Source organism: Ambystoma mexicanum, chromosome 2p (genome assembly GCF_040938575.1).
Source record: "Ambystoma mexicanum isolate Mex_15411 chromosome 2p, UKY_AmexF1_1, whole genome shotgun sequence".
NCBI lineage: Eukaryota > Metazoa > Chordata > Amphibia > Caudata > Ambystomatidae > Ambystoma > Ambystoma mexicanum.
In genome coordinates, this window is record NC_090923.1 from 1,019,796,317 (window position 1) to 1,019,821,265 (window position 24,949).

The window sequence follows — 24,949 nt, forward strand, 5'->3', positions numbered from 1 at the left end:
CATGCTGTAAAAGTGGTCCCCTGCCAGTTTCCTACAAGCACGCATCAAACAGTTACCCAATTTAATCTTTTTCCTACGTGGGATTCCGCGGGTGCCATGCACAGGGAGCAGAAAGCAGGGTGAGCTTGCCTTCTTGGGTGCAACACCAGATGTAGAACCCTGTCCACTCCCAGATAATGGAGGTAGAGTTTTGTGCATGCTCTGGCAGGGGAGCTGAGGGCGGCTCCCCCTCTTGAAGCCTTCTATGGCATTCTGAGCATCCATAGCTCTGTGTCTGCGGAGTGGCACATACTTGTCATTGCCATGTGTGGCGCAGTGCGCACGGCACCGCACCCACCGCACATGGGCATATGCTTGCTGATGTCACATGACTGATGCTGGGTAATGGATCTTCCTATTTGCACACATTCCCATGGCAGGCTTCCCCCATGTGAGTTCAAGAGTCTGAAAATGTACTCAGTTTAAAGACAGTGGTCATTTAAAGAGAAACAGGTCTTCCTTTTCTTGGTTCAGCCATGCGCTATTGGTTAGTCATCTGGCCAGACCTAACAGGGACTCCCAGTAGGGATGAGAACACTACCCAGGGAATCATAGGGAATCATAGGGCCTGCTACCCCAATGTATCTTTCTTAGTCCCATCCTTAACTTCACTGAGTATGTGATGCAACTAGAAATCAAAGAAGAACGAGCGGACTTGGCTTTGCCAATCTGGACTTGACCCGGGCCCCCCATCTCAGGATCATTGTATGTTAGTTCGGCCCGGCGTGATGAAGCTATCGTCTTGTGATGGGCAGCTGCGCATGCCAAGGTCTTTCTGGTGGTGGTGTGTAGTAGTGAGGGCTTGATATTTTGGAATCAAGCCTCTTTGCCTACCTGACTAATCTCTACCTTTCTCTGTAGGTATATGCTCTGTGTGGACGGGCAGGGGATGGAGCGATAGCCTGGCTGGCCATGGGGACACTCCCCAAAAATAAGCTCATCTCTCGATTGGCAATTCAACTTCAGCCTTTAAAAATTGGTTCTACTGTAACCAGTTGCTGAGGGGATGGGAAGACCTATGGACCTTCTGTGGGGGGCAGGGTGGGTCCAATTTACCACAGTTGTATCCTGGAACTGATTATTGATGTTTACGGCTAGATGTTGGTTTCTGCTGTTATGTTTATTTCAACAATAAAATACCCTCTGTTTCTTTTCATACTGGAAAAATAAAGTTCAGTTCCCAAAAACCATATCCGTCCACCAGATCCAGTAGAAACCACCTGTAAAAGGTCAAACTGCATATACACCAGGACTGAACCTTCTCTGGAGAAAGGCCCTCCTCTCCTGTGAACAGTGTGCAGGGTTCCTGCACAGCTATGCCAGTCCTTCAAAAGATGTATGTCCATGAATGAGGCCTAACCAAGCCTAGGACCTCAGGCAACCCCACACAACTGCCATTCTGAAACATCTGTCTCCTGAGGAATAGGGCTGATGCCACGGGATGGGACTATGGCAAGGGTAAGGGCCCTAGGACTCCCCTAAAGAGTGTGAGTGAAACACTGAGCTGCCCCCTAGTGGTGGATGGAGAAATGGGGCTTACCCAGGGCTTGGGGAGTCATGGGTTACAAAGAGAGAACATTGCACCAGGGTGTCCCCTCAGTAGGGAGCAGGTGATTGGAAAGGACATGTGTACATGTTTTAAATCTCTTCTCCCCTCTACAAGGTTGCGGGAGGACCTGAGGGTGTGTGTGGCTGACTTTGGACTCTCCAGGAAGGTCTACAGTAAAGATTATTACCGACAGGGCGTGGTGTCCCGGATGCCTGTGAAGTGGATGGCGATTGAAAGCATCACCGAATATATCTACACACCCAAAACTGACGTGGTAAACGGAATGCTTTATATGAACTTACTAATGCTGTCTGTGTTACAGTCCTTGGGCTCTGCTGACTCATCTCTTTCCATGGGCTGTCTCGCTTGGTTGAGTGTTCTAATGTTGGTTCTGCAAAAGTGCTGAGCAACCGCTGTCAACTTCCTTGACTCTGCGTCACCTCTGTGTTGACGTGCGACCCTAGTGGTGTTCCAAGCTTCATCCCTCAGGCTCCACCGCCAACTTCCCTGATGCTGTCCCTCCTCTCTGCTGAACGTATGGTGCTAGTGGCTTTCAAGTTTGAGCCCTGAGGCTCTGCTGCCACCTTCCCTGATGCTGTCTCTCATCTCTGTTCAACGTGCAGTACTAGTGGTGTTCCAGTTTCAGTCCTGAGGCTCTGCTGCCACCTTCCCATGTGCTGCCGCTCCTCTCTGCTGAACGCATGATACTAGCGTTAGGCAGGTTTCAGTCCCGAGGCTCTGCTGCCACCTTCTCTGATGCTGCCTCTCCTCTGTGCTAAATGCATGGCACTAGTGGTTTTCAAGTTTGAGTCCTGAGGCTCTGCTGCCACCATGCCTGATGCTGTCCCTCCTCTCTGCTGAACGTATGGTGCTAATGGCTTTCAAGTTTGAGCCCTGAGGCTCTGCTGCTACCTTTCCTGATGCTGTCACTCCTTGCTGCTGAACGCATGGCACTAGCGGTATGCAGGTTTCAGTCCTGAGGCTCTGCTGCCACCTTCTCTTCTCTGATGCTGCCTCTCGTCTCTGCTGAATGCATGGTACAAGTGATGGTCAAGTTTGAGTCCTGAGGCCCTGCTTCCACCTTCTCTGATGCTGCCTCTCGTCTCTGCTGAACGCATGGTACAAGTGATGGTCAAGTTTTAGTTCTGAGGCTCTGCTGCCACCGTCCCTGACCCTAATTCTCCTCTGTGCTAAATGCATGCTACTAGTGGTTTTCAAGTTTGAGTCCTGAGGATCTGCTGCCACCATGCCTGATGCTGTCTCTCCTCTCTACTGAACCCGTGGTACTAGTGTTGTTCCAGTTTCAGTCCCTAGGCTCTACTGCCACCTTCCATGATGCTGCCTCTCTTCTGTGCTGACTGCTTGGTACTAGTGTTGTTCCAGGTTCAGTCCTGAGGCTTTGCTGCCACCTTCCCATGTGCTGCCTCTCCTCTCTGCTGAACGCATGGTACTAGCGGTATGCAGGTTTCAGTCCCGAGGCTCTGCTGCCACCTTCTCGGATGCTGCCTCTCCTCTCTGCTGAACGCATGGCACTAGTGGTGTTCAAGTATCACTCCTGAAGCCCTCCTTCCACCTTCTCTGATGCTGCCTCTCCTCTGTGCTGGACGCATAGTAGTAGTGGAGTTCGGGTTTGAGTCCTGAGGCTCTGCTTTCACCGTTCCTGATGTGGTTTCTACTCTTTGCTGAACCTGCGGCACTAGTGTTGTTCCAGTTTTAGTCCTGGAGATCTGCTGCCAACTTGCCTGATGCTGTCTCTCCTCTGTGCTGACTGTGCAGTACTAGTGTTGTTCCACGTTCAGTCCTGAGGCTCTGCTTCCACCTTCTCTGATGCTGCCTCTCCTCTGTGCGGAACACATGGTACTCTAGGGTTGTTCCAGTTTCAGTCCTGAGGATATACTACCACCTTCCCTGATGCTGCCTCTCTTCTATGTTGAGTGCTTGGTACAAGTGGTGTGCAGGTTTCAGTCCTGAGGCTCTGCTGCCACCTTGCCTGATGCGGTCTCTCCTCTGCGCTAACCATGAAGTACTAGTGTTGTTCCACGTTCAGTCCTGAGGCTCTGCTTCCACCTTCTCTGATGCTGCCTCTCCTCTGTGCTGAACGCATGGCACTAGTGGTGTTCAATCACTCCTAAGGGCCTCGTTCAACCTTCTCTGATGCTGCCTCTCCTCTGTGCTGGACGCATAGTAGTAGTGGACTTCAGGTTTGAGTCCTGAGGCTCTGCTTTCACCGTTCCTGATGCGCTTTCTCCTCTTTGCTGAACCTGCGGCACTAGTGTTGCTCCAGTTTTAGTCTTGGGGATCTGCTGCCACCTTCCCTGATGCGGTCTCTCCTCTCCGCTTAACTCATGGTACTAGTGCTGTTCACGTTTCACACTGGTGGCTCTCCTGCCACCACCTATGACTGTCTCTCAAGGGAGGCATGGCAACTTGTGCCCTGAGGGGGAAGGACATTTCTCTGAACATGGCGCTGGGGCCCCAGTCCACAATGCAGTAGCCCCAACCTTCAGTGCAAGTCAATACCAAATGAACAAGAGTGTGGGAGCCCCTCTACTGATAATGAACATGGTTTAAATAACATGTTCTATGGAATTTCTTCCACTCAGGGGGGTTTACAGCCATGTTTCTTGCTCACTGCACCCTTCACAGAGAAGAAATATCCATTTGCATATCATTCTCCCCACCCAAAAGGGCAGTCCAGCACCAAAATGCTAGGCAATTCTCTGAACAAAAGTACCTTCAGCAAGCCGAGACATGTGTTTCTGCCTTGTTGGTCCCCCTCAGTGAGGTGAAGCTGAGTCTCTCAAAGGCACAGTGAGCAATCGGGACTACCCTCAGTGACTTGGGGCCTAATTCACAGATGTGTTTTATAATGGCAAAGCGTTCTGTGAATTAGGCCCTCGGGGTCTTATGTGGAGGTACAAATAGGCAGATATTTGGCAGAAATACTGCCTGAAGTACTGTGGCTGGTATTCCCACAGAAAACTCTGAATTGGACAGATGGTAAAATCACCAGTATTTTGCAAATACCACCTGTTTTACTGTCAGCAACCAACTCTGAATGACCCCCCCATGCCTGTCATCGTTTTCCAGTGACTTGTCCAGAACATTCGTATGTGACCAACAAAAGCAACACATACAAATCAACAACATATTCATATGCAGTCACATGAACACATATCCATCCACCCAAATATACTAAACACAATCACAAATACACTCAAATATCAACAGTCACACAAACCGAAACAAACAGACATCTACATTCCACCTTCCCTGAAAATACAAATAAATATAATGGGCTGTTCTTACTTACTCCCCCTCCATCGCCAGATCCCAGGTGGATTGCCTTTTAAATGTCCTCTGCTTCCATGAATTGAAATATGCAGCAGATTATCCAAGAAAGCGCAACTTGGGGATTGGACGAGATTGTTAGATTACGTTCCATCAGCCGCGGAAGCGAAATCTGTCTGAATGTGTTCCACTCCACCCCAATCCGAATTTCCGTATCAAAAAGAGCAGACTGAAGATTCTCGTGTCACTGCCCAAACCGAAAAGCGGCATGCAAACTGAAAAGAGATGTGCAAAGTTTCTCATGCCGTTGCGTGAACCCCACATGAATCAAAAAGAGCTGCCTGAAGTTTCTTGTGCCGCTGGACAAAACTAGTATAAATCGGAAAGAGCGGACCACAAACCTAGCACAAATCAAAAAGAGTGACACAAAGTTTCTCATGCCACTGTGTGAAACTAGTATGAATCGTAACAAAATCTGCAAAATTTCTCGTGCCACTGCGCAAACCTAGCGCAGATCGAAAAACGTGTGTGAAGCGTCTCGTGTCGCAGCGCGAAACTAGTACAGATCGAAAAAATGCCCACACAAAGTTTCGTGTCTCTGAATAAAACTAGCAGGGTCCAAGGAAAACCGCTCAAAGTCCCTTATGTCTGCGCAAAACTAGCACGGGTCTAAAAAGAACTGCACAGTTTCTTGTGTTGCTGCCTAAACCTAGCAAGAATCGAAACCAAGTTTCTCATGCCACTGCGCGAAACTAGCCCATGTCGCAACAGGCTGGATTTTGGAGGATTTTGTCTTTTTCTATTATTTGTTTTACATTTTGCGGCTCTGTCCCAGGGACCAACAGCCCAGCCTGAGGGGGCAATTGTCCCCTTGACCCCCTTCCCAGTTTGCGTCTGCTGTCTCTCTATGCTGTACGTGCCAATCTAGCAGTGTTCAGGTTTCATAGCTGAGGCTGTGCTTCTGCCATCCCTGGCGCCTTTTCTCCTCTGCGCTGAACGTGCCACACTAGCAGGGGGAAGGTTTCACCCCTGAAGCTCTGCTGGCACCTTCCTTGACTCTGTGTCTCCTCTGTGCTGAACGCATGGTACTTGTGGTGTTCAGAGTTCAGTCATGCGGCGCTGCCTATTTCTTTTACCTTGGTACACTTCTACAACTCCTTAGCTTCTTCTGTTTGTCTCCTTACAGTGGTCCTTTGGGGTGACTATGTGGGAGGTGCTGTCCTGTGGAATGACCCCGTATCCTGGCGTGCAGAACCATGAAATGTACCTGCACCTGCAGAGGGGTAATCGCATGGAGAAGCCCCCGCTGTGCCCTGGTGAGCTGTGAGTATCCCATGCAACAGCATAAAGGATTACAATGTTTCAAAAATATATTCCCCAAACCATCAGGGGCAGAGATTCAAGGTGCGGCGTATGGGGCGGGGCGCGCCACCCCATGTGTGCTCAGATTAAGAAAGTGCTGTCTGGTTTGAAGTGTACGTTGAACCAGAGCTGTTATGACTGTTGTTCATCAAAGCTCCTGCTGGGTTCTCGATTGTAGCAATTATGCCCCAGCAGGGGGGGCGTCCATGGCCGGTAACGGCCCGCCAGCTCGATCCTAGGCAGGCCCGAGCTAAGTGGCGGCATCGGCGAGTACTGCGGGCCGTTAACGGCCTATATGCCCCTGCAGTTGGGCCCTGATTCCTATTGGCACACCGGGATTTGCCTGCGGGGGCAAATAGTTTATTTTTTTTCCCCGGGAGATTGGCTACGTTTATTGTGCAACGCCATTCTCCCTAGAAAAAAAAAAGAAAAAGAAAGCTGGCCACCACCATCAGAAAGGCACTAAGTCCCTTTTCCATTTCTAGCGTGGCTGGGAGCAGGAGGAGGGCCTCGGGTGGCTGTGTATTCTCGCCCGCTGTTTCAGCCACTTCATTGGCTGAGTGCCCTTCCACCGGTGCAAATACAGTTTCATTCTGTGGGTTCTTTGGAGCTCTCATTACCAGCCCCCGCTGTCAGATAAGTGGGGGCCCAGCAGGCAGCAACTAATGGAAAAAGGGTCTGGGGGCAGTAACCCTTTCATATGCAGAATCCAATATTCATGAAGAGTGCTAATGTTGGGATTTTTAATTGTGATGGGCCATATGCATTTTAAAATGTTAATTTGTGAAATAAAAGGTAACCCAAAAACCTTTTTGAAATGTACAAAGCTGCTTGCTCGGTTGACATACAAAGATGAACTTGTTTGCCTAACTGCACATTTTATACACATAATGCAAACCATGCATCATGTTTGTTTCAAGTAATAAAGAAGTCAGCAACTTTTATTGGTAATATAAGCGACCCACAGCGGCCTATATGTGTGCATTTCAAGAGGGCCCAGTGTCACGTTTGAACCGAACATCCAGATGGGCTTCGTTTTCTTGCATTCTGTCATTTGCACTCCATCCACATTTATATTGACACAGCAAAACTATGACTGCAGGAGTGCAGAGAAACATGCAACGCAGGATGCATCGCTCACACTCGACGTGGGGTCTAGCTAGATTTCTGATTTAGACATCATAATCATTTGGCACTTATATAGCGCTACGAACCCTCAGGTATCTGAGCGCTGTTTATTATTACCCACGGTGTGTGGTGCTCATTTATCGACCTCGGAAGGATGAAAGGCTGAGTTTAGCCCCGCCGGGATTCGAACCTGCGTCAGCAGGCTCTGCACGGATGTCAAAGCGAGCGCGCTACTCGCTGTGCCACTTGGCCGGCATCTAGGTGCTTTGGAGCAGGGGCGTTGCTAGGGGGGGGGATAAGGGGGCTATAGCCCCTGATCTTTTGGTTGTAGCCCCGGATAGAATCTCAGGAGCTACAGCCAAAAGGCTAGCTAGCCCCCAGTCCCAACAGTTCCAACATCAGCTTAGCCCCAGATCTTTTCCAGACCTAGCAACTCCCCTGCTTTGGAGAGATTGTCACTTCCACTGCCCCATAAATCAAATACATAACTGAACAAGCCACCTGCTCACACCATCATTTTAATTGTGATCCGCACCCTGACTTGTCAATACAACAGACACCTCAACTTGTCCAATTTCGCACATGAGCAGTCACTCCAGTCAAGATGTTCTTTTTCTTTGCATTATTGAACCTGTAGTTCTAGGATTATGGTAGAATAGCCATAGAGTGGCGGTGCAAGAATGCAAAGAAGCACACAAGACGGCGGCATGGTGTGAGGAAACTTATATCTCTGCAGCCCAACCACCATATAGAGTATGTATGCAGTGACAGGAAAGTAGCTGGCTAGTGGGCAGTCTTATCTTTTCATTCAAGTCCACTTTACATTTGGTGTTTCGCAGGCCCCGACCTATAGGAAAATCTAAACTTCAAGTACCAGAATGCAACTGCTGTTGACTGATCAGCCAGAGCTGGATAGAGATCTCAGGCATATCACTCGGCCACTTATCAATATTTAAAGCTTTTCTGGATGGTGTTCTGCTCTGTGTAGCTCTCCCAGGCTGTCCCACTGTAAGGTGTTTGCTACTCAAGTCCTGGCCCCAGACCCACATCAACCCGCACATTTGATACTTGTAAATCCACAAGTCTATAGGCAAAATTAAACTTTACTGCAGTGTATTAGCTGAAAAAAAGAGTAACAGCAGAACATCTCATCTCTGTCCTCAGACAATACAGTAACGCTGGGTTTGCATAGTTTTCAGAATAATAATAATTTGGCATTTATATAGCGCTACAAACCCCTGCTTATTATTACCCACAGAGGAGGAAAGGGATTCGAACCTGCATTAGCAGACTCTGCACTGATGTCAAAGCGAGCGCTCTACTCGCTGTGCCCCTTGACCGACAGAAGTTAATGCAATGACGATTCTGACTAAAATATGCCACTGGTAGTAGTTTATAACCCAGTAGACTATGATCTGCCCATTGATATTTGCCCATCAGCAAGGGGGGTTGCATCTAGTAGATGGCAATTTATGGTAAGTAATCCTTTTACAGGAGCATAGTGGCAGAACTTATGCACAGTATAAATAGGCCCCAGGCTTTTATTTACCCTGAGTGCCGCTAATGGGTGTTATGATTGCTTTATTACCCTCAGAAGGATAAAAAGATTTGAATATGAATATGTGACTTGGAGATCACGCAGGCAGACACACAAACAGCAGCAGGCCCCCCACCCACTGAGCTATGTTGCAATACTTTTCTTGATTACTAAGTTATATACAGGTAGATTATGTTACATGTACCAGGAACACCACATCAATCAATCGCTAAATTATAAGTATCTTTTTTCACCAAGTTTGTCAACTTCTCAAATAGTCCCTCATGGTAAATGAGTGGAATTTGCTGAATTTATATATACACAATTGTTTCCCAACATTACATTTGACATTGTACTGTGAAGAACAACAATATAGATTGTAGTTTGTAGGATTGCCTTTCCATTTTGAAGATGCACATTCCCAGTTGTGCTGGTTTCCCTGTCAAAGTGAATCATACTTTTTTTTTAACCTAACATTGTCCGATAACACAATTCTAATCCATTGTATGGTTAATTTATTATGTGGTTTGTTGCTTTTCAAAACAGCTTTTCTGAACAGACAGTGCTAGTGTAGAGCTTTTTAAAATCAACTATGCAGAAAGCATTGCACAATGACTTAAAACTAAAGATATGAGGGGAGAAAATGTAGTATATTGTTTACATACAAACTGTTGAACCAGGAAACCTGGGCTCAATTCTCAGCTTCTCCACTTAATTTAGTGATCCTGGCTAAATCACTTTAATTTCACTGTTCTTTATTTTTCTTAGCTAAGAAAACTCCATCACCGAGAAGTGATTCTTTAAGGTGTGAACCACAGAAAGGGATTCACTCATGTATAGTTTAATAAGCTACAATGTTGCAATGTATAGAATAATAATATTGACCCTTCATAACCCTTGGAATGCTGAGAGGGTATTCCCTTTGGACAATGTGCAGGCTATACGAGATGGTATACCCTGCAGATTATTTTGAATGCTACATTATAAGACTATTATAAGTGTAGAGAGTACCCACAGCTAGCAATCACCCAGGTAGAATGTTGTACTGACAACTTCTATGCACTTGATATACAACATATACTTTGAAGAGTGACTTCAGTTATAAACGCCTAATAGACCTTGCACTCGGGCGTTACCATTAATTATGGGCCTGCATACCTCATTAAACGTCTTTCCCACCCGTGCCTTTAACTCCCGGTATGGCCCTCAGTTTGGGTCTATAAAGTTTAATTATATCTCTAGGAATGTTCACATAGTGCTGTAAAAGCACAATCTGCTGGCTATGAGTGCCCACAGAATAGTTTGTATAGCCTGCAGATTGTTCCGAACACAAAATTCCAAAGCTACCGGCAGCATAATACTGTGCTGTGTCATTTTTAACTGGGCATTAACGGTGAACGCAGCATGATGAATGTTCTTATATGGGCCAGTGTGGACATATTTATTTACTGTGGCATGACATTTTTTACTAGGCTTCAAGGGTAAAACCAACATGATGAGTATTCTTATGTGGTAGTGCAACCAGTATGGGCATCTATTTTTACAGTGACATGCCATTTATTGCTGAAAATCAAGGGTGTAGCAAAGATGCTCGGTGTTATTTTTTTTTTCCAACTTTATTTAATAATTATACAGAAAATAATACAACTGAGTAACAACAGAATGGGAACAAGCAAGAGATTACTCCATATACATCAGTGCAACAAAATGCAAATTACTACTAAATTAACAGCTATTCAAAAGGAAATCCGAAAACATCCCCACCCACCTATCTCATGGCAAGACGTGACAACACAAGACACAAAAAAACATTTACAATTAACCGCCTTCAGTGTGCTTTTTTAACACTGACACACTGAGTAGCATCAAATAGCTTTACCACTGGGCAGCACTGAGTGTTTTCACCACATAACACCATCACATTCACATGCCTGTAACACAAAGCAGCACTGACAGGAGCGTAGCATCTTTGACAGCAGCGTAAACATCTCTTCGCTGAGTAGCATCACAGAGCAGCATTTATGTTTTATACATTAGGCTATAAATTTGGTAACTCTGTCCTGACTTTGCCGCAGCAGATAACCACTTCAGAACCAGTCTCGCCTGATTCGCCTAAACTGTAGTCGGACCTCCTCCATTTGTGGAGTCCTCCCACTGAGTAGCACCCCAGCCCGGGCTATCTTAAAATGGATAGACAAGCGCAGACTGTCTCGGACTTGCGACCAGAAACCCAGTGCCCACTAGCGAGCATTAGTGGGGCGGCCTCCAACAAACAAACTGAGCTGCACCATAAACGCCTTATGCACAGATGAGCAACATGGACAGCCAGGTCCCTAACACCCCATGGGCCCACATTATGAGAAATCGGATTCAATTGAATACTTGGGGCCAGGCTTAATAGAATATGGAGGGTGGAGACAGGAAGATAAAGATAAAAGGGGAATGGGAATTTGGAGCAGGTCGACGCTTCAATTAGTAGAATGAAAGATTGCACAATGATACTATTTCCGAAAGCTTCACATCAACCAGGATAACTAGGCCCTGCATGCGCCACCAGGACAGGACCTTTCACTTTTCCCTGCACCCGTGTCTGTCCAGGGAAGCTCTTCCATGTGGGTCAAGTCCACACTACTTTAAGCGTGTGGTTCGGGCATTCATTCAAATTGGCAATCCTGCATGCACACATTTATGTACACGCAAAAACGTGCCAATTTAGGATTCAGTGTTCCCCTCTGCCATGGTGCACTTTTATGGACTAGGACTAGGATTCCACTGCTGTCTAGCCCACACTGAGCCAGGTGTTGCAAGCAATGACCCACGCAGACCACGACAAGTCTCCCTTTCGCACCAGCTCCGGATACAGCGCCAGGAACAGCATCAAGTTTAAGTCATCTCATGCTCCCACCCCCATATGCCATGGATGGGAGGGATGCTGCTGCCTGCAACAGGTGTTTGAGAAAACCTGATCTTCATTCAAAATACACTCATTTAGTCTGATTGGAAATGTGATTTTTTTTTCTTCATATTTGTTTTTGTCTGTGCTCAAACACCCCCTTGTGGTTTGAGTTGCATGTGTTGTTAGTCATGCTGACACGATGATTGCACGGCCGTGACACGCACTGGGGGTCATTATGACCCTGGTGGTATTTTATTTTTTTCGGTGCCCCATAGGGCTCAATGGGAATGGGGAAGCGGGATGCACAGGCACTCTTATCAACGGTGCCTGTGCATCCGGCATGCTCTGCTCGCGGGTGCCGTTACGGCCGTCAGGCCAGTCCTGGCAGCTGCAATGGCACCTGCGAGCAGAACTCGTAGTTTGCCGGTCCGGGAACTACAGTACGGCAAACTTATAATGAGGCCCACTGACTGAGTGGCAGTGCTCTGGCCCTTTCTCGACTAACAGAGGTAGTAACAATTAATTACAAACACTTCACTTGAATGTTCTCATTCAGATTGACTGCCTCTTCTCCGACTCCCAACCCCTGCTGGCCCATTCAATTGTATGTTTTTATTACTTACTTTGTGTAACCCACATGCACAAATTATGTCTCCAGAGACTCTCCATTGCAGTTCACGGCTGGGCCAGGCAGCTCGAATAAGCATCTCGTTGTTGTCGGTTGTGCTTTGCTTGAGGCCTGCACCCTCCTCTGTCACCAAAACGTCCTATCAAATATCTGCGCATTGTGCTGGGTGTGGCACCCAGCAACACACCCATACGCATGACTGCCCACGCATCTTGAGCATGATTGGCTGCCACTGCCAGCCTGCTACATATCAACAGGGCCCCTGATCCCGCCCTGAGAGGGTGAGGCTCAAGAGTCATCCCCAGGTCAGCCCCTCCCTGCCCCCCACTCAAGGCAGGCAGAATCAAACTTGATGTAGAGCCCACTACACATAACAGGAATTTTTGGTTTTCTCGAAGAGAACGTGAAGCTGCCTGCCTGGCGCAAAGCCAGTGGATGGCTGGGGCACTGGCAGCCCCACAGCTCATGCTATTGGTGCACCATCAAAGCAAAGTTAACAATTACTAAGTGTTAACTTTTCTTTGATGATGTTCTCTGACTGACACTGTGTGCATTCTAATCATAAATACATCCGCTTGCCACTGTGCAGCGATCTGGTGGCAGGCTGTGTGGGGCAACGTAACAAGTACAACTTCAGTTACAAACATCCAGCCCAATGGATATTAATGTGGCTCATAAAACCGGCCCCAGAGTGGCTTATGAAATTGGCCCCAGGGCCATCCAAAGTCTATTTTGATTCGGCCGGTGGCAGAATGGCAGATAGGCCAGTCCGCCCCTGACATTAGGTCAACAACGGTACTAAAAAATGAAAAATAAACTAAGGAAAAACAGACATCTGCATTTACTTTAACATTGTTAATCAGAAAGGAGTAGGTGAGATCTCAGAGAGCCCCGGCGTATAGAATAGAGAGTAGACCGAAGAGAGAGAGAGAGAGAGAGAGAGAGAGAGAGAGAGAGAGAGAGGAAGGGCATTCCAGTGCAGAGGAGCAAGCAGGGTGAATGATCGAAAGTGAGACTGAGCGCAGGGAGAACGAGACATGTGGCTGATGTGCTAAGGGTTGCAGGATGGGGGCGCGGTTGGGGGTTGTTCGTTTTTCTGCCACTAATGATCTATTCTGCTTCGATGCCTTGCAAGAAGGAGCCTTTGTAAACTCTCTATTTTTGTTCCCTCCTCCACTCTTGATCAGGTATGAGGCCATGTGCCGCTGCTGGCAGGAGTGTCCGGCACGCCGTCCAGTCTTCTCCGAGCTTCTCAGTACCCTACACAACCTAGAGTCCTCTCTGCCACTGGGTGACATGGGTGGCTGTGATGATGATGACGATGAAAGACTGTATGTCAACTATGCTCTGCTGATCATGGGAGCGTGTGGCTCCACAGAGCCGGATGAAGAAGAAGAGGACCGAAAGGCCAACGTGTACTTGCCAGCACCAACATGATGATCCAAACCCTCAGGGACCATTTGTGACAAACAATTGTGCCGATGGAACGTGGCAAAATGTCGCTACCACAGTCAACGCAAGCTTCCCATGGCTTAGATGTATCTTTTACTTATATCATTTCAGAGGTGGAATAAAGCTCTGAAGAAGGGTGCAGGATCAGAAGGCCTGCCTGCTGATCCATGCTGTGCCAAGGCGCTGGTACTGAGGGCACAGATAGGGCAAGCTTCCCTCGCGCCTACAGCACAGGTGACAGCAGTGCACACTGTCTTCACACACACACACCAGGTACAGCACAGGCATCAGCAGTGTTTGCATCCCCCACTCACAGAAGAGTACCCCCCTATGCTTCAGCAGTGCACGATTCCTCATACACACATGACGGTGTCTTAGACAACCCCAGTGCAAGATTCCTTCACACACACAAAACAGGTACACCATCATCAGCAGGACTGTGTGCTTTTATTACACACAGAACAGGGACAGTGTGAGCAGGAACAGTGCATGCTTCGCTCGCCTACATAATCCAGGTGCAATGCATGCAGAAGTGCAAGCTTCCCTGACACACAAAACACATATAGCTTGGGCAAGCATCCTTCACACATAAGGAAGAGTTCAATACATGGAGCTAAAGAGCAAGCTTTGCTCAAACGCAGAAGATAGCGCCATCGCGGGCAGCTTCGGGGCATGCTCATTTCACACACATGGCAGCAGCCAGACAAGCTTTGCACATACGCAGAAGATAGCGCCATAATGGGCTGCATCAGGCATGCTCATTTCACACACACACGGCAGCAGCAGCCAGACAAGCTTTGCTCATACGCTGAAGATAGCGCCATCATGGGCTGCATCGGGCATGCTCATTTCACACACACGGCAGCAGCAGCCAGACAAGGTTTGCTCATACGCAGAAGATAGCGCCATCATGGGCTGCATCGGGCATGCTCATATCACACACACACGGCAGCAGCAGCCAGACAAGCTTTGCTCATACGCAGAAGATAGCGCCATCATGGGCTGCATCGGGCATGCTCCTTTCACACACACACGGCAGCAGCAGCCAGACAAGCTTTGCTCATACTCTGAAGATAGCGCCATCATGGGCTGCATCGGGCATGCTCATTTCACACACACGGCAGCAGCAGCCAGACAAGCTTTGCTCATACGCAGAAGATAGCGCCATCATGGGCTGCATCGGGCATGCTCATTTCACACACACACGGCAGCAGCAGCCAGACAAGCTTTGCTCATACGCTGAAGATAGCGCCATCATGGGCTGCATCGGGCATGCTCATTTCACACACACGGCAGCAGCAGCCAGACAAGCTTTGCTCATACGCAGAAGATAGCGCCATCATGGGCAGCATCGGGCATACTCCTTTCACACACATGGCAGCAGCCAGACAAGCTTTGCTCAAACGCAGAAGATAGCGCCATCATGGGCAGCATCGGGCATACTCCTTTCACACACATGGCAGCAGCCAGACAAGCTTTGCTCAAACGCAGAAGATAGCGCCATCATGGGCTGCATCGGGCATGCTCATTTCACACACATGGCAGCAGCCAGACAAGCTTTGCTCATACGCAGAAGATAGCGCCATCATGAGCTGCATCGGGCATGCTCCTTTCACACACATGGCAGCAGCCAGACAAGCTTTGCTCATACGCAGGAGATAGCGCCATCATGGGCTGCATCGGGCATGCTCCTTTCACACACATGGCAGCAGCCAGACAAGCTTTGCTCATACACAGAAGATAGCGCCATCATGGGCAGCATCGGGCATACTCCTTTCACACACATGGCAGCAGCCAGACAAGCTTTGCTCAAACGCAGAAGATAGCCCCATCATGGGCTGCATCGGGCATGCTCATTTCACACACATGGCAGCAGCCAGACAAGCTTTGCTCATACGCAGAAGATAGCACCATCATGGGCTGCATCGGGCATGCTCCTTTCACACACACACGGCAGCAGCAGCCAGACAAGCTTTGCTCATATGCTGAAGATAGCGCCATCATGGGCTGCATCGGGCATGCTCATTTCATACACATGGCAGCAGCCAGACAAGCTTTGCTCAAACGCAGAAGATAGCGCCATCATGGGCTGCATCGGGCATGCTCATTTCACACACACGGCAGCAGCAGCCAGACAAGCTTTGCTCATACGCAGAAGATAGCGCCATCATGGGCTGCATCGGGCATGCTCATTTCACACACACACGGCAGCAGCAGCCAGACAAGATTTGCTCATACGCAGAAGATAGCGCCATCATGGGCAGCATCGGAACATGCTCATTTCACACACATGGCAGCAGCAGCCAGACAAGCTTTGCTCATACGCAGAAGATAGCGCCATCATGGGCTGCATCGGGCATGCTCATTTCACACACACACGGCAGCAGCAGCCAGACAAGCTTTGCTCATACGCAGAAGATAGCGCCATCATGGGCTGCATCGGGCATGCTCATTTCACACACATGGCAGCAGCCAGAGAAGCTTTGCTCATACGCAGGAGATAGCGCCATCATGGGCTGCATCGGGCATGCTCATTTCACACACATGGCAGCAGCCAGACAAGCTTTGCTCATACGCAGAAGATAGCGCCATCATGGGCTGCATCGGGCATGCTCCTTTCACACACACACGGCAGCAGCAGCCAGAGAAGCTTTGCTCATACGCTGAAGATGGCGCCATCATGGGCTGCATCGGGCATGCTCATTTCACACACACGGCAGCAGCAGCCAGACAAGCTTTGCTCATACGCAGAAGATAGCGCCATCATGGGCTGCATCGGGCATGCTCATTTCATACACATGGCAGCAGCCAGACAAGCTTTGCTCAAACGCAGAAGATAGCGCCATCATGGGCTGCATCGGGCATGCTTATTTCACACACACGGCAGCAGCAGCCAGACAAGCTTTGCTCAAACGCAGAAGATAGCGCCATCATGGGCTGCATCGGGCATGCTCATTTCACACACACACGGCAGCAGCAGCCAGACAAGCTTTGCTCAAACGCAGAAGATAGCGCCATCATGGGCTGCATCGGGCATGCTCATTTCACACACACACGGCAGCAGCAGCCAGACAAGATTTGCTCATACGCAGAAGATAGCGCCATCATGTGCAGCATCGGAACATGCTCATTTCACACACATGGCAGCAGCAGCCAGACAAGCTTTGCTCATACGCAGAAGATAGCGCCATCATGGGCTGCATCGGGCATGCTCATTTCACACACACACGGCAGCAGCAGCCAGACAAGCTTTGCTCATACGCAGAAGATAGCGCCATCATGGGCTGCATCGGGCATGCTCATTTCACACACATGGCAGCAGCCAGAGAAGCTTTGCTCATACGCAGGAGATAGCGCCATCATGGGCTGCATCGGGCATGCTCCTTTCACACACACACGGCAGCAGCAGCCAGAGAAGCTTTGCTCATACGCTGAAGATGGCGCCATCATGGGCTGCATCGGGCATGCTCCTTTCACACACACACGGCAGCAGCAGCCAGAGAAGCTTTGCTCATACGCTGAAGATGGCGCCATCATGGGCTGCATCGGGCATGCTCATTTCACACACACGGCAGCAGCAGCCAGACAAGCTTTGCTCATACGCAGAAGATAGCGCCATCATGGGCTGCATCGGGCATGCTCATTTCATACACATGGCAGCAGCCAGACAAGCTTTGCTCAAACGCAGAAGATAGCGCCATCATGGGCTGCATCGGGCATGCTCATTTCACACACACGGCAGCAGCAGCCAGACAAGCTTTGCTCAAACGCAGAAGATAGCGCCATCATGGGCTGCATCGGGCATGCTCATTTCACACACACACGGCAGCAGCAGCCAGACAAGATTTGCTCATACGCAGAAGATAGCGCCATCATGTGCAGCATCGGAACATGCTCATTTCACACACATGGCAGCAGCATAGTGCAAGCTTCTCTCGTACACACAGAACAGAGGTACAGGATGGGCAGCAGCACAGCAACGTGTATTCTTACACAAAATAGTGAAGCACGGGCAGCAGCAGTGAAAGCTTCTCTCACACTTGGAACAGAAGCAGTTCAAGCTTCACTCACATGCACAGTTATTGTAGTGTTCAGACACGGGGGGTCCACATTTTCGCCACACCTACAGCATGTGAAGAATCCAGTGCACACACAGTGCAGGCAGCAGCTCTGCAAGCTTCCCTGGTGTAGACATGCACACGCCAGGCAGCAGCACGGGCAGCAGTGGCACACGATTCCCTCGCACAGCCAGCAACAGCGAAAGCTACCCTCCCACACTGTGTGACTGGGCAGGGATGTGTGCTCTGGGTCCTTAGTCGAGTAGACCGATCACACGCCTCCTAGGTACATTTATGTGGTGGGAAGGATGATCTGTTCGCAGGTAGCTTGAGCCCTGTGACTGACCTAGGTTGGATTCATGGCGGCGAGTGGCTCATTACGTAGGCCTGGTCTGGGAACAGCCAAACATAGCCAGGCAACAGACGGCATGTGCAGAAGGCTGATCTGTCCATGCGATCCGGGACAGTCAAAACCTTCTGAGAGCACAATGGTGGTCAGGAAATGAGCTCGAACATAGACTGTGCATCCCAGTTAACTTCTGAGCAAGGGCTTTCCCTTGGGATTTGTTAGGCTGGGTCCCTGAGTTTCAGAGGTTCAATTGTGTCGATTCCCTTGACATTGAACACAACTTCCAGCAGCTGCCCCTGGTTTGAAGCCTGAGGCTCCTTGCGGCTTGTCTCAGAGTTCTAGTCGAGCTCTGAATGCATACTGTACCATAGTGGCCAAGCCTCTAGGTTAGATTGGGCCAAACGGGTCTCTCCTGGTGCTATTACATGGGATAGTTCTAGGGGTGGGTAGGCAGTGGGAGGTCCGTTGAAACTCCCAGCGTTGGGCCATCATATGTTTGCAGGCTGTTCCTGTTTTAGGGTACATTTGTTCTCTGTGAAGCCAACTAGAGTATCCCCTGGCTCTGTCTGCACTGTGCCATTCTTTATTGACTTAAGTGCCGAGCCCTGTGCTCAGTCATTCCCCATGGGGGTTATATATATGCTTTCGTTTTCTGCAGGAGGTGAAGTGTTCCAATATTGGGGTGTGCAACCCCCCCCCCCCCAGGCACTGTCTTTCTTCTGGTTCTCTAAAGTTCACGTACTGGAGAAGGCGTGAAGCTACTTGACCAGACACCGCAGGGCCGATCCCGCGGTTGCTGGCAGCAGGGGATTTAAGTCCGGGTGATCCATGCTGGCTTACCTCCCAGCCTGACCTTTGGTCAGCCCTGCCATAGCACCGTCCCCGAAAGCATTGCCCCAAAAACCTAGGAGATCTTATCCTGACACTAACACTTACTTTCAGCGTGCTCATCCCTTTCTCTCCTCCCGCCAGCAGTACCCTGACAAGACACCATGATGGAGTTCCATACCACCGGCACATTGGGCAGAATCTGCCTGCTATCCAGTCCTCTCTGATTGTAGACCGGGTGGAGAGGGATGGGATGGACCTCTGTCTCGTTCATAGTTGCAGGTGGCCCTCTTGGCTCGAGGTTTGCAAGGACGTGTCTGAGTTCCTTATGGCAGGAGCATTTTTGCTCCAAGAGTGCCTGCACTACTCACCCACACAGCACTTGATATGATCTGATGGGCTATTTATAACGCGCTTCATACCCAGAGGTTTCTAAGGGCGGACCTGGGATCAAACCTCTGTTGCTCCGTGTCATCTTGCTTCCAAGGCGAGCACATTGCCCCTGAGCTATCCTCCCGAGACATCTCATTCTTGTTAGAATTCTCTGAGTAGCTTGGCTGGCTTTGCTAACTGAAGGTTATCGTCCCGCAGGTTGAGCCAGGAGTCAGTTTGGCACCTTTCCCCTAACATCCTCCCACCCATCAATTCTCTTGTAGAGCCCCCCCCCCGCACACTCCACTTGCTGGAAGGTGTATAAGTGATTTATCTGAGTACACTAGTCTATCTGATAGCTACTTATCATGGACCATTATTGGAATTTGGCTTTTGCTCTTAGTTTTCTCCACGTGTGCTTACATTCCCGTGGGAGGGGGGGAGTTGCAGCCACTACACACTTCATCTTTTGAACCTATCATTGTCCTGCAGGGTGCCTGCATGGGGAAAGATTTCCTCCCCAAATCCACCATTCCCTTCCACTGAGGAAGTGGAACCTGGAGAAAGGAAGCATCACATTGAAGGCCACTTACAAAGGAAAAAAGACCTAAAGCAACACACCCATTGCCTGTGCTTCCAAGATTCAGGGGCCCAGGACGTCTGATTGTACAATGCAGTATTGCACCTTGCAACAGGAACAATTCCCTGATCAGCCGGGCAAACAAAATGGCTGGCCAGCAATCCTATGCAATGCCTACAGGAACTATTGGTAATGACTTGTTGTTATGGCAGATGTAGCCGCAGAGCATCCCAGTTATATGGACAGTAGAAACACGCGTATCGATTCTTAGTGAACATCTTGCGTAGGCCGTGATGAAAACACAGAGGACGAGGGCCCAAAAGTGTATTAAAGCACGCCAGATCAAGAGCGAGAACAGAACGAAGAGATGGTGTACTGGAAAAAATAATTCTTTTGATTCGATCCTCCAGATTGCAGTTAGTAGCTGGGAGGGCAGCCTTATCCAAGATGGACGCTCCCTCATTTTACGTGATATGATATTTTATTTGTATGATACGTGCTTGTTCTGGGGATCCGTGAGAGACAGCCAGACAGCTCACACTTATTGGCCTGCTTGGAGGGGACGTGGCACCTATGAATTTGCAAGAGGGCTGGGGACAGATACCCTGAGCGTTGGATCCGCTCTTAATTTCTACGCCACCCAGCAGAGACAGTTGCTGTCAGAATTTACAGCAAGCCAGGGGCTGAGTAGGTCTGTTCCAGCCCTGGTGAGAGGGGTATCCTGGGCACACAGCCTCCAGATTGGGGAGATGTAACTGTAGTTGGAGAATGCCCCTGCTATCACCATTTCTGCATTCTGAGTGCCAGGCTGGTTAGTCAAGCCAGTGATGTGCCCGCTCCTCACCACCTCTAGCTATGACTGATCCACTGCCATGGCCAGTGATCATGTTTAGACCCAGGCGGGATTAGCTTATTGGTACCCCACCAGCACCCTAGGTCAGCATCCCCAGTGCCACTACACTAGCCGATAGTTTGGATGGGCAACCTTGTGGATTCCAGGCAGTATAGTACACACCATCTCACAACCAGCAAGCACCTGACCAGGGCACACTGGGACCAGTGGCACATCACAGTGGAATTTATGAAACAGGGTCCGCTTTCATTTTCAGCCTTTGAACAATTCTCTTTGTAGAATATCATTGAAAATTATTTCGCTGTTAAGTGTTCCTAGCGTGCCACCTTTATTTGCATATTTCGTTTCATGTTCTTTCTTGTTGAGATCTACTATTTTATTAAAGGTTTCTTTCGATATCCACTATTGCGGACGTGGCTTACGTGCATACTTTCCTGTAATGGTGTGTGTGTGTATATTATTTCACAAGGTCATGAGAAGGAAAGCTCGCAGAAGTCTTCCATGCAGGCACTAAACTACATATCAACAAGGGGAAAATATGCCTGCGGTTTTATGTAAAGGCAGACTGTAATGGCAAAAGGCATCAAAGATGACGAGTTCAGGTGTGTGCCTCTGAAATGGTGGTGGGTCTGAAGAGGTATCAGTCCCGCGTCAGACTCACGCCGAATTAAGTACAGATGGAAGGGTCTTCTTTTCCTACCTGCAAATGGGGGCATTAATGCCATAGTAAGGACCTTGCTCTCCTCTAATTAGAGGGATCTTTCCCCGGCTACAGTAGCACTGAAGTTGTTAGGCCCATGCAGACAGGCAGTACAGCAAGCCAGGGGCTGAGTATGTCTGTGCAAGCCCTGGTGAGAGGGGTATCATGGTCTCAGAGGTGCACATATGTCACCCATAGCAGTGAGGTGTTAGGACCAGTAGTTCTCATTGTAATTTGCCCATATTTTATTGATCGTACAAAAATCCTACATTTTGGCTTACTGCACAAAAACCCAGACTCATTTAAAAGTGGAAAAGGTCGCTTTAATGTGACAGGCCCAAGCTTACAATTAATGCTCACCTGGCTCCATGGCCTTACAGACTAACGAAATATTTAAACCACCAATTAACTAATTACACATATGCATTTCCCCAACAATTAAATAATTAAATAAATCCATTTCCTCCCTAAATGTCCCTTGGACCCTACCATCTCCTTACCCCTTTCCCAGGCGTCCCGCTTTCTCCATGGGGCCATGCCCCTCCAGGCTCAATACCTGTTCCCCCGGGGTGGCCCGCTTGTGGAAACAGCACCACCCCCTCCTTTCCCGTGTCATTCCCCCATTGTGCTTCCCTCCCCCCACATCAAAAGGGGCCATGCCCCCGGAGCCCAGACCCACTTCAATCCCCTTTGTACTCCCCTCTACACCAATCTCCCCCTTCCTATGACCTGCAGCCAGACTGACCTGCCACATCAGCAACATACATTTTTACATCACAACTTCTCAACTGCCCCGACCTGTCACACAAAACTACCAGCCAGCCGCCCCTTAACCTACCAAAAAACTCCCTCACCAACCGCCCAGGGACGTAGAAAACCCAACCAACCAACCTCCCATGGTCCTCCCCCGACCTTTAATAAACCAAACCCCGAAACTAAACCAAAATGAAGGGGTGGGAGGGCGGGACAATCGCCAAGTCCAACCGTCGCCTGCCTCCAGAACCTTCCCTGCCCCCTTAAATACCCCCAGAGGGGCGCTCTGCCCCCACGGCCACTCACTGGCCGTGTGCAGCGCCAAAAATTTCCCCGAGGGGAAACGCTTCGCGTTCCCCCCGGGTCCCACCTTTTGGCTTACTGCACAAAAACCCAGACTCATTTAAAAGTGGAAAAGGTCGCTTTAATGTGACAGGCCCAAGCTTACAATTAATGCTCACCTGGCTGCATGGCCTTTCAGACTAACGAAATATTTAAACCACCAATTAACTAATTACACATTTTCATTTCCCCAACAATTAAATAATTAAATAAATCAATTTCCTCCCTAAATGTCCCTTGGACCCTACCATCTCCTTACCCCTTTCCAGGCGTCCCGTTTTCTCCATGGGGCCATGCCCCTCCAGGCTCAATACCTGTTCCCCCGGGGTGGCCCGCTTGTGCAAACAGCACCACCCCCTCCTTTCCCGTGTCATTCCCCCATTGTGCTTCCCTCCCCCCACATCAAAAGGGGCCATGCCCCCGGCACCAGAAAAACCCTCCCCCGAGGTGTTCTTTCTGCCCCACCCCCCCAAACCTTTACCATTTATTTCCAACTCTTCACCCAATCTCCCAGCCAACAGCACAAGTCCACCAAATAGTGATTGTTCCCATAAACCGACAAGTGCACCCCATCCTCCCTAAAAATCATAAAGCCCTCATACACTATTTCCTTATGATCCATCACCTGTACTGCCACCGAGGCACAAAACTTCACCATCTCTCTGTTGATCCCCTTCCTAGCCCGCTCTATAGCACCCTTGCTCCTTGCTCCCCTCCATACCCTACGCGGCAACAACTTAGTCCACAACACCTCCGCTTGCGGCCACATTTTCCGCACCCAGACCAAATCCCTTTTCATTTTCCTTAGCAGGGCCACCCCAGTATCCCTCACCAAGTCATTCTCCCCAGCGTGAATGATCAATACTCCGGCGCCGCGAAGCGCTCCCGCAATTCTGCCAACATAGGCAGCAACTGGTCCCAGCGCAGGCCCCCTAACCCGTGCCATCTTACCACCACATCCTTATAGCTACACCCCAGTTGCCTGCCCAGGACCCTTTTCTCCGCTTCTTTCCCAGCCCATTTAACAATTGAATGGCCGACAATCCACACTTGCGCCAGCTCCCCCTCCTTCCGCACAGCATCTGAAAAAGAAATTACAAAATTACCACCACAATACAATACCCCCCAACCCCTCGTTGTTTGCAGCCCCGCTCAAACCCCCCATCCTTCAACAATTTCCCTTATGAAAATCCCTGACGTACCCCTTGTATCTCCCAGACTTCCACCGCCCCAAACTTTTCACCTTATCCTCCGAGAACCCCAACCTTTTACCCTCCGATGCCGCACCCATCCTGAATGAATGTGTCCCAAACTCCTCACCCTTTTCTCCCAACACCCGCAGAGCCTTACGCAATACCCCAAAAACTTGTGCTGCTGCAACCGCTGCCCCATCCTCATGCTTGAACACCAGGCCCGTCTCCACCCCACACCGCTCCTTCCACAACCTGCCTGCCAACACTGGGCACAACTCCATACTCCCCCGCCCCAACAAAACCCATGAACCCCTTCCCTTCTGGTCCGTTTTAGACTTCTTAATCCTTATGTCCAATCCCTCTTCTGTAATGTGCACATCCTCCCACTGCAGACCCCCAGACCTCCCTTTTCCCCCCATCAGCTCCGAAACCCGAAAGGCCCCGAAAAATAGCCACGTAAAACATGTCGCAAACAACTCCCCTTCCCACACCGACCAGCAAATTCCCCCTACTGCCTTGACCAACCTTTGCAGCAATTCCGCCGATATCGGCCTCCTCCCGTCCTTGTCCCTCTTACCTTCCCTTGCCCATCCTTCCAACATCCTACTCGCCATTTCCCCCCCACTCGGCTGGAAACCCCAAAACCACTTCCCGTAAAAAGCAATTCCTGCTAACTTCCCCGCTATAGTTGCTCTTGACCATCCCCTGTCCATACACCTCAGGAGGAAATTCACAACATCCTTCCTCCTCCTCTCTTCCGCATCCCATGCTCCTTTCCAACTACGCGCTCCCCCCCCCGAATAAAATCCTCCCATGCCCTCCTGTATGCCTCCTTAGACGACCCGGCCACTGAACACTCCACCAAAGCCAGCGCTCTCATCTTCCTATCCTCCACAGCTCTTCGGGAATCCGCTGCCCCTCCTGATCCGCCTCTGGAGCCAATCCATGGAATCTCTGCAATTGAAAACGAGATAATGCATCAGCGATGCCATTATCCTTCCCCGGCACATGTGTTGCCTTAAACACGACATTCAGTTCC

General features: G+C 49.5%; 1 protein-coding gene across 2 annotated transcripts in view; it reads left to right on the forward strand.

The window, feature by feature from the left end:
* Positions 1–21,327, forward strand: part of LOC138567045 (tyrosine-protein kinase receptor UFO-like) — a 254,020-nt gene extending 232,693 nt beyond the window's left edge. For both annotated transcript variants that reach the window (XM_069644873.1, XM_069644874.1), the window contains 3 exons: positions 1,703–1,862; positions 6,066–6,202; positions 13,618–21,327. In XM_069644873.1, coding sequence (XP_069500974.1) covers positions 1,703–1,862; positions 6,066–6,202; positions 13,618–13,867 — 547 coding nt within the window. In that variant the 3' untranslated portion in view covers positions 13,868–21,327. The remainder of the gene's footprint in view (positions 1–1,702; positions 1,863–6,065; positions 6,203–13,617) is intronic.
* Positions 21,328–24,949: the final 3,622 nt, after the last annotated feature.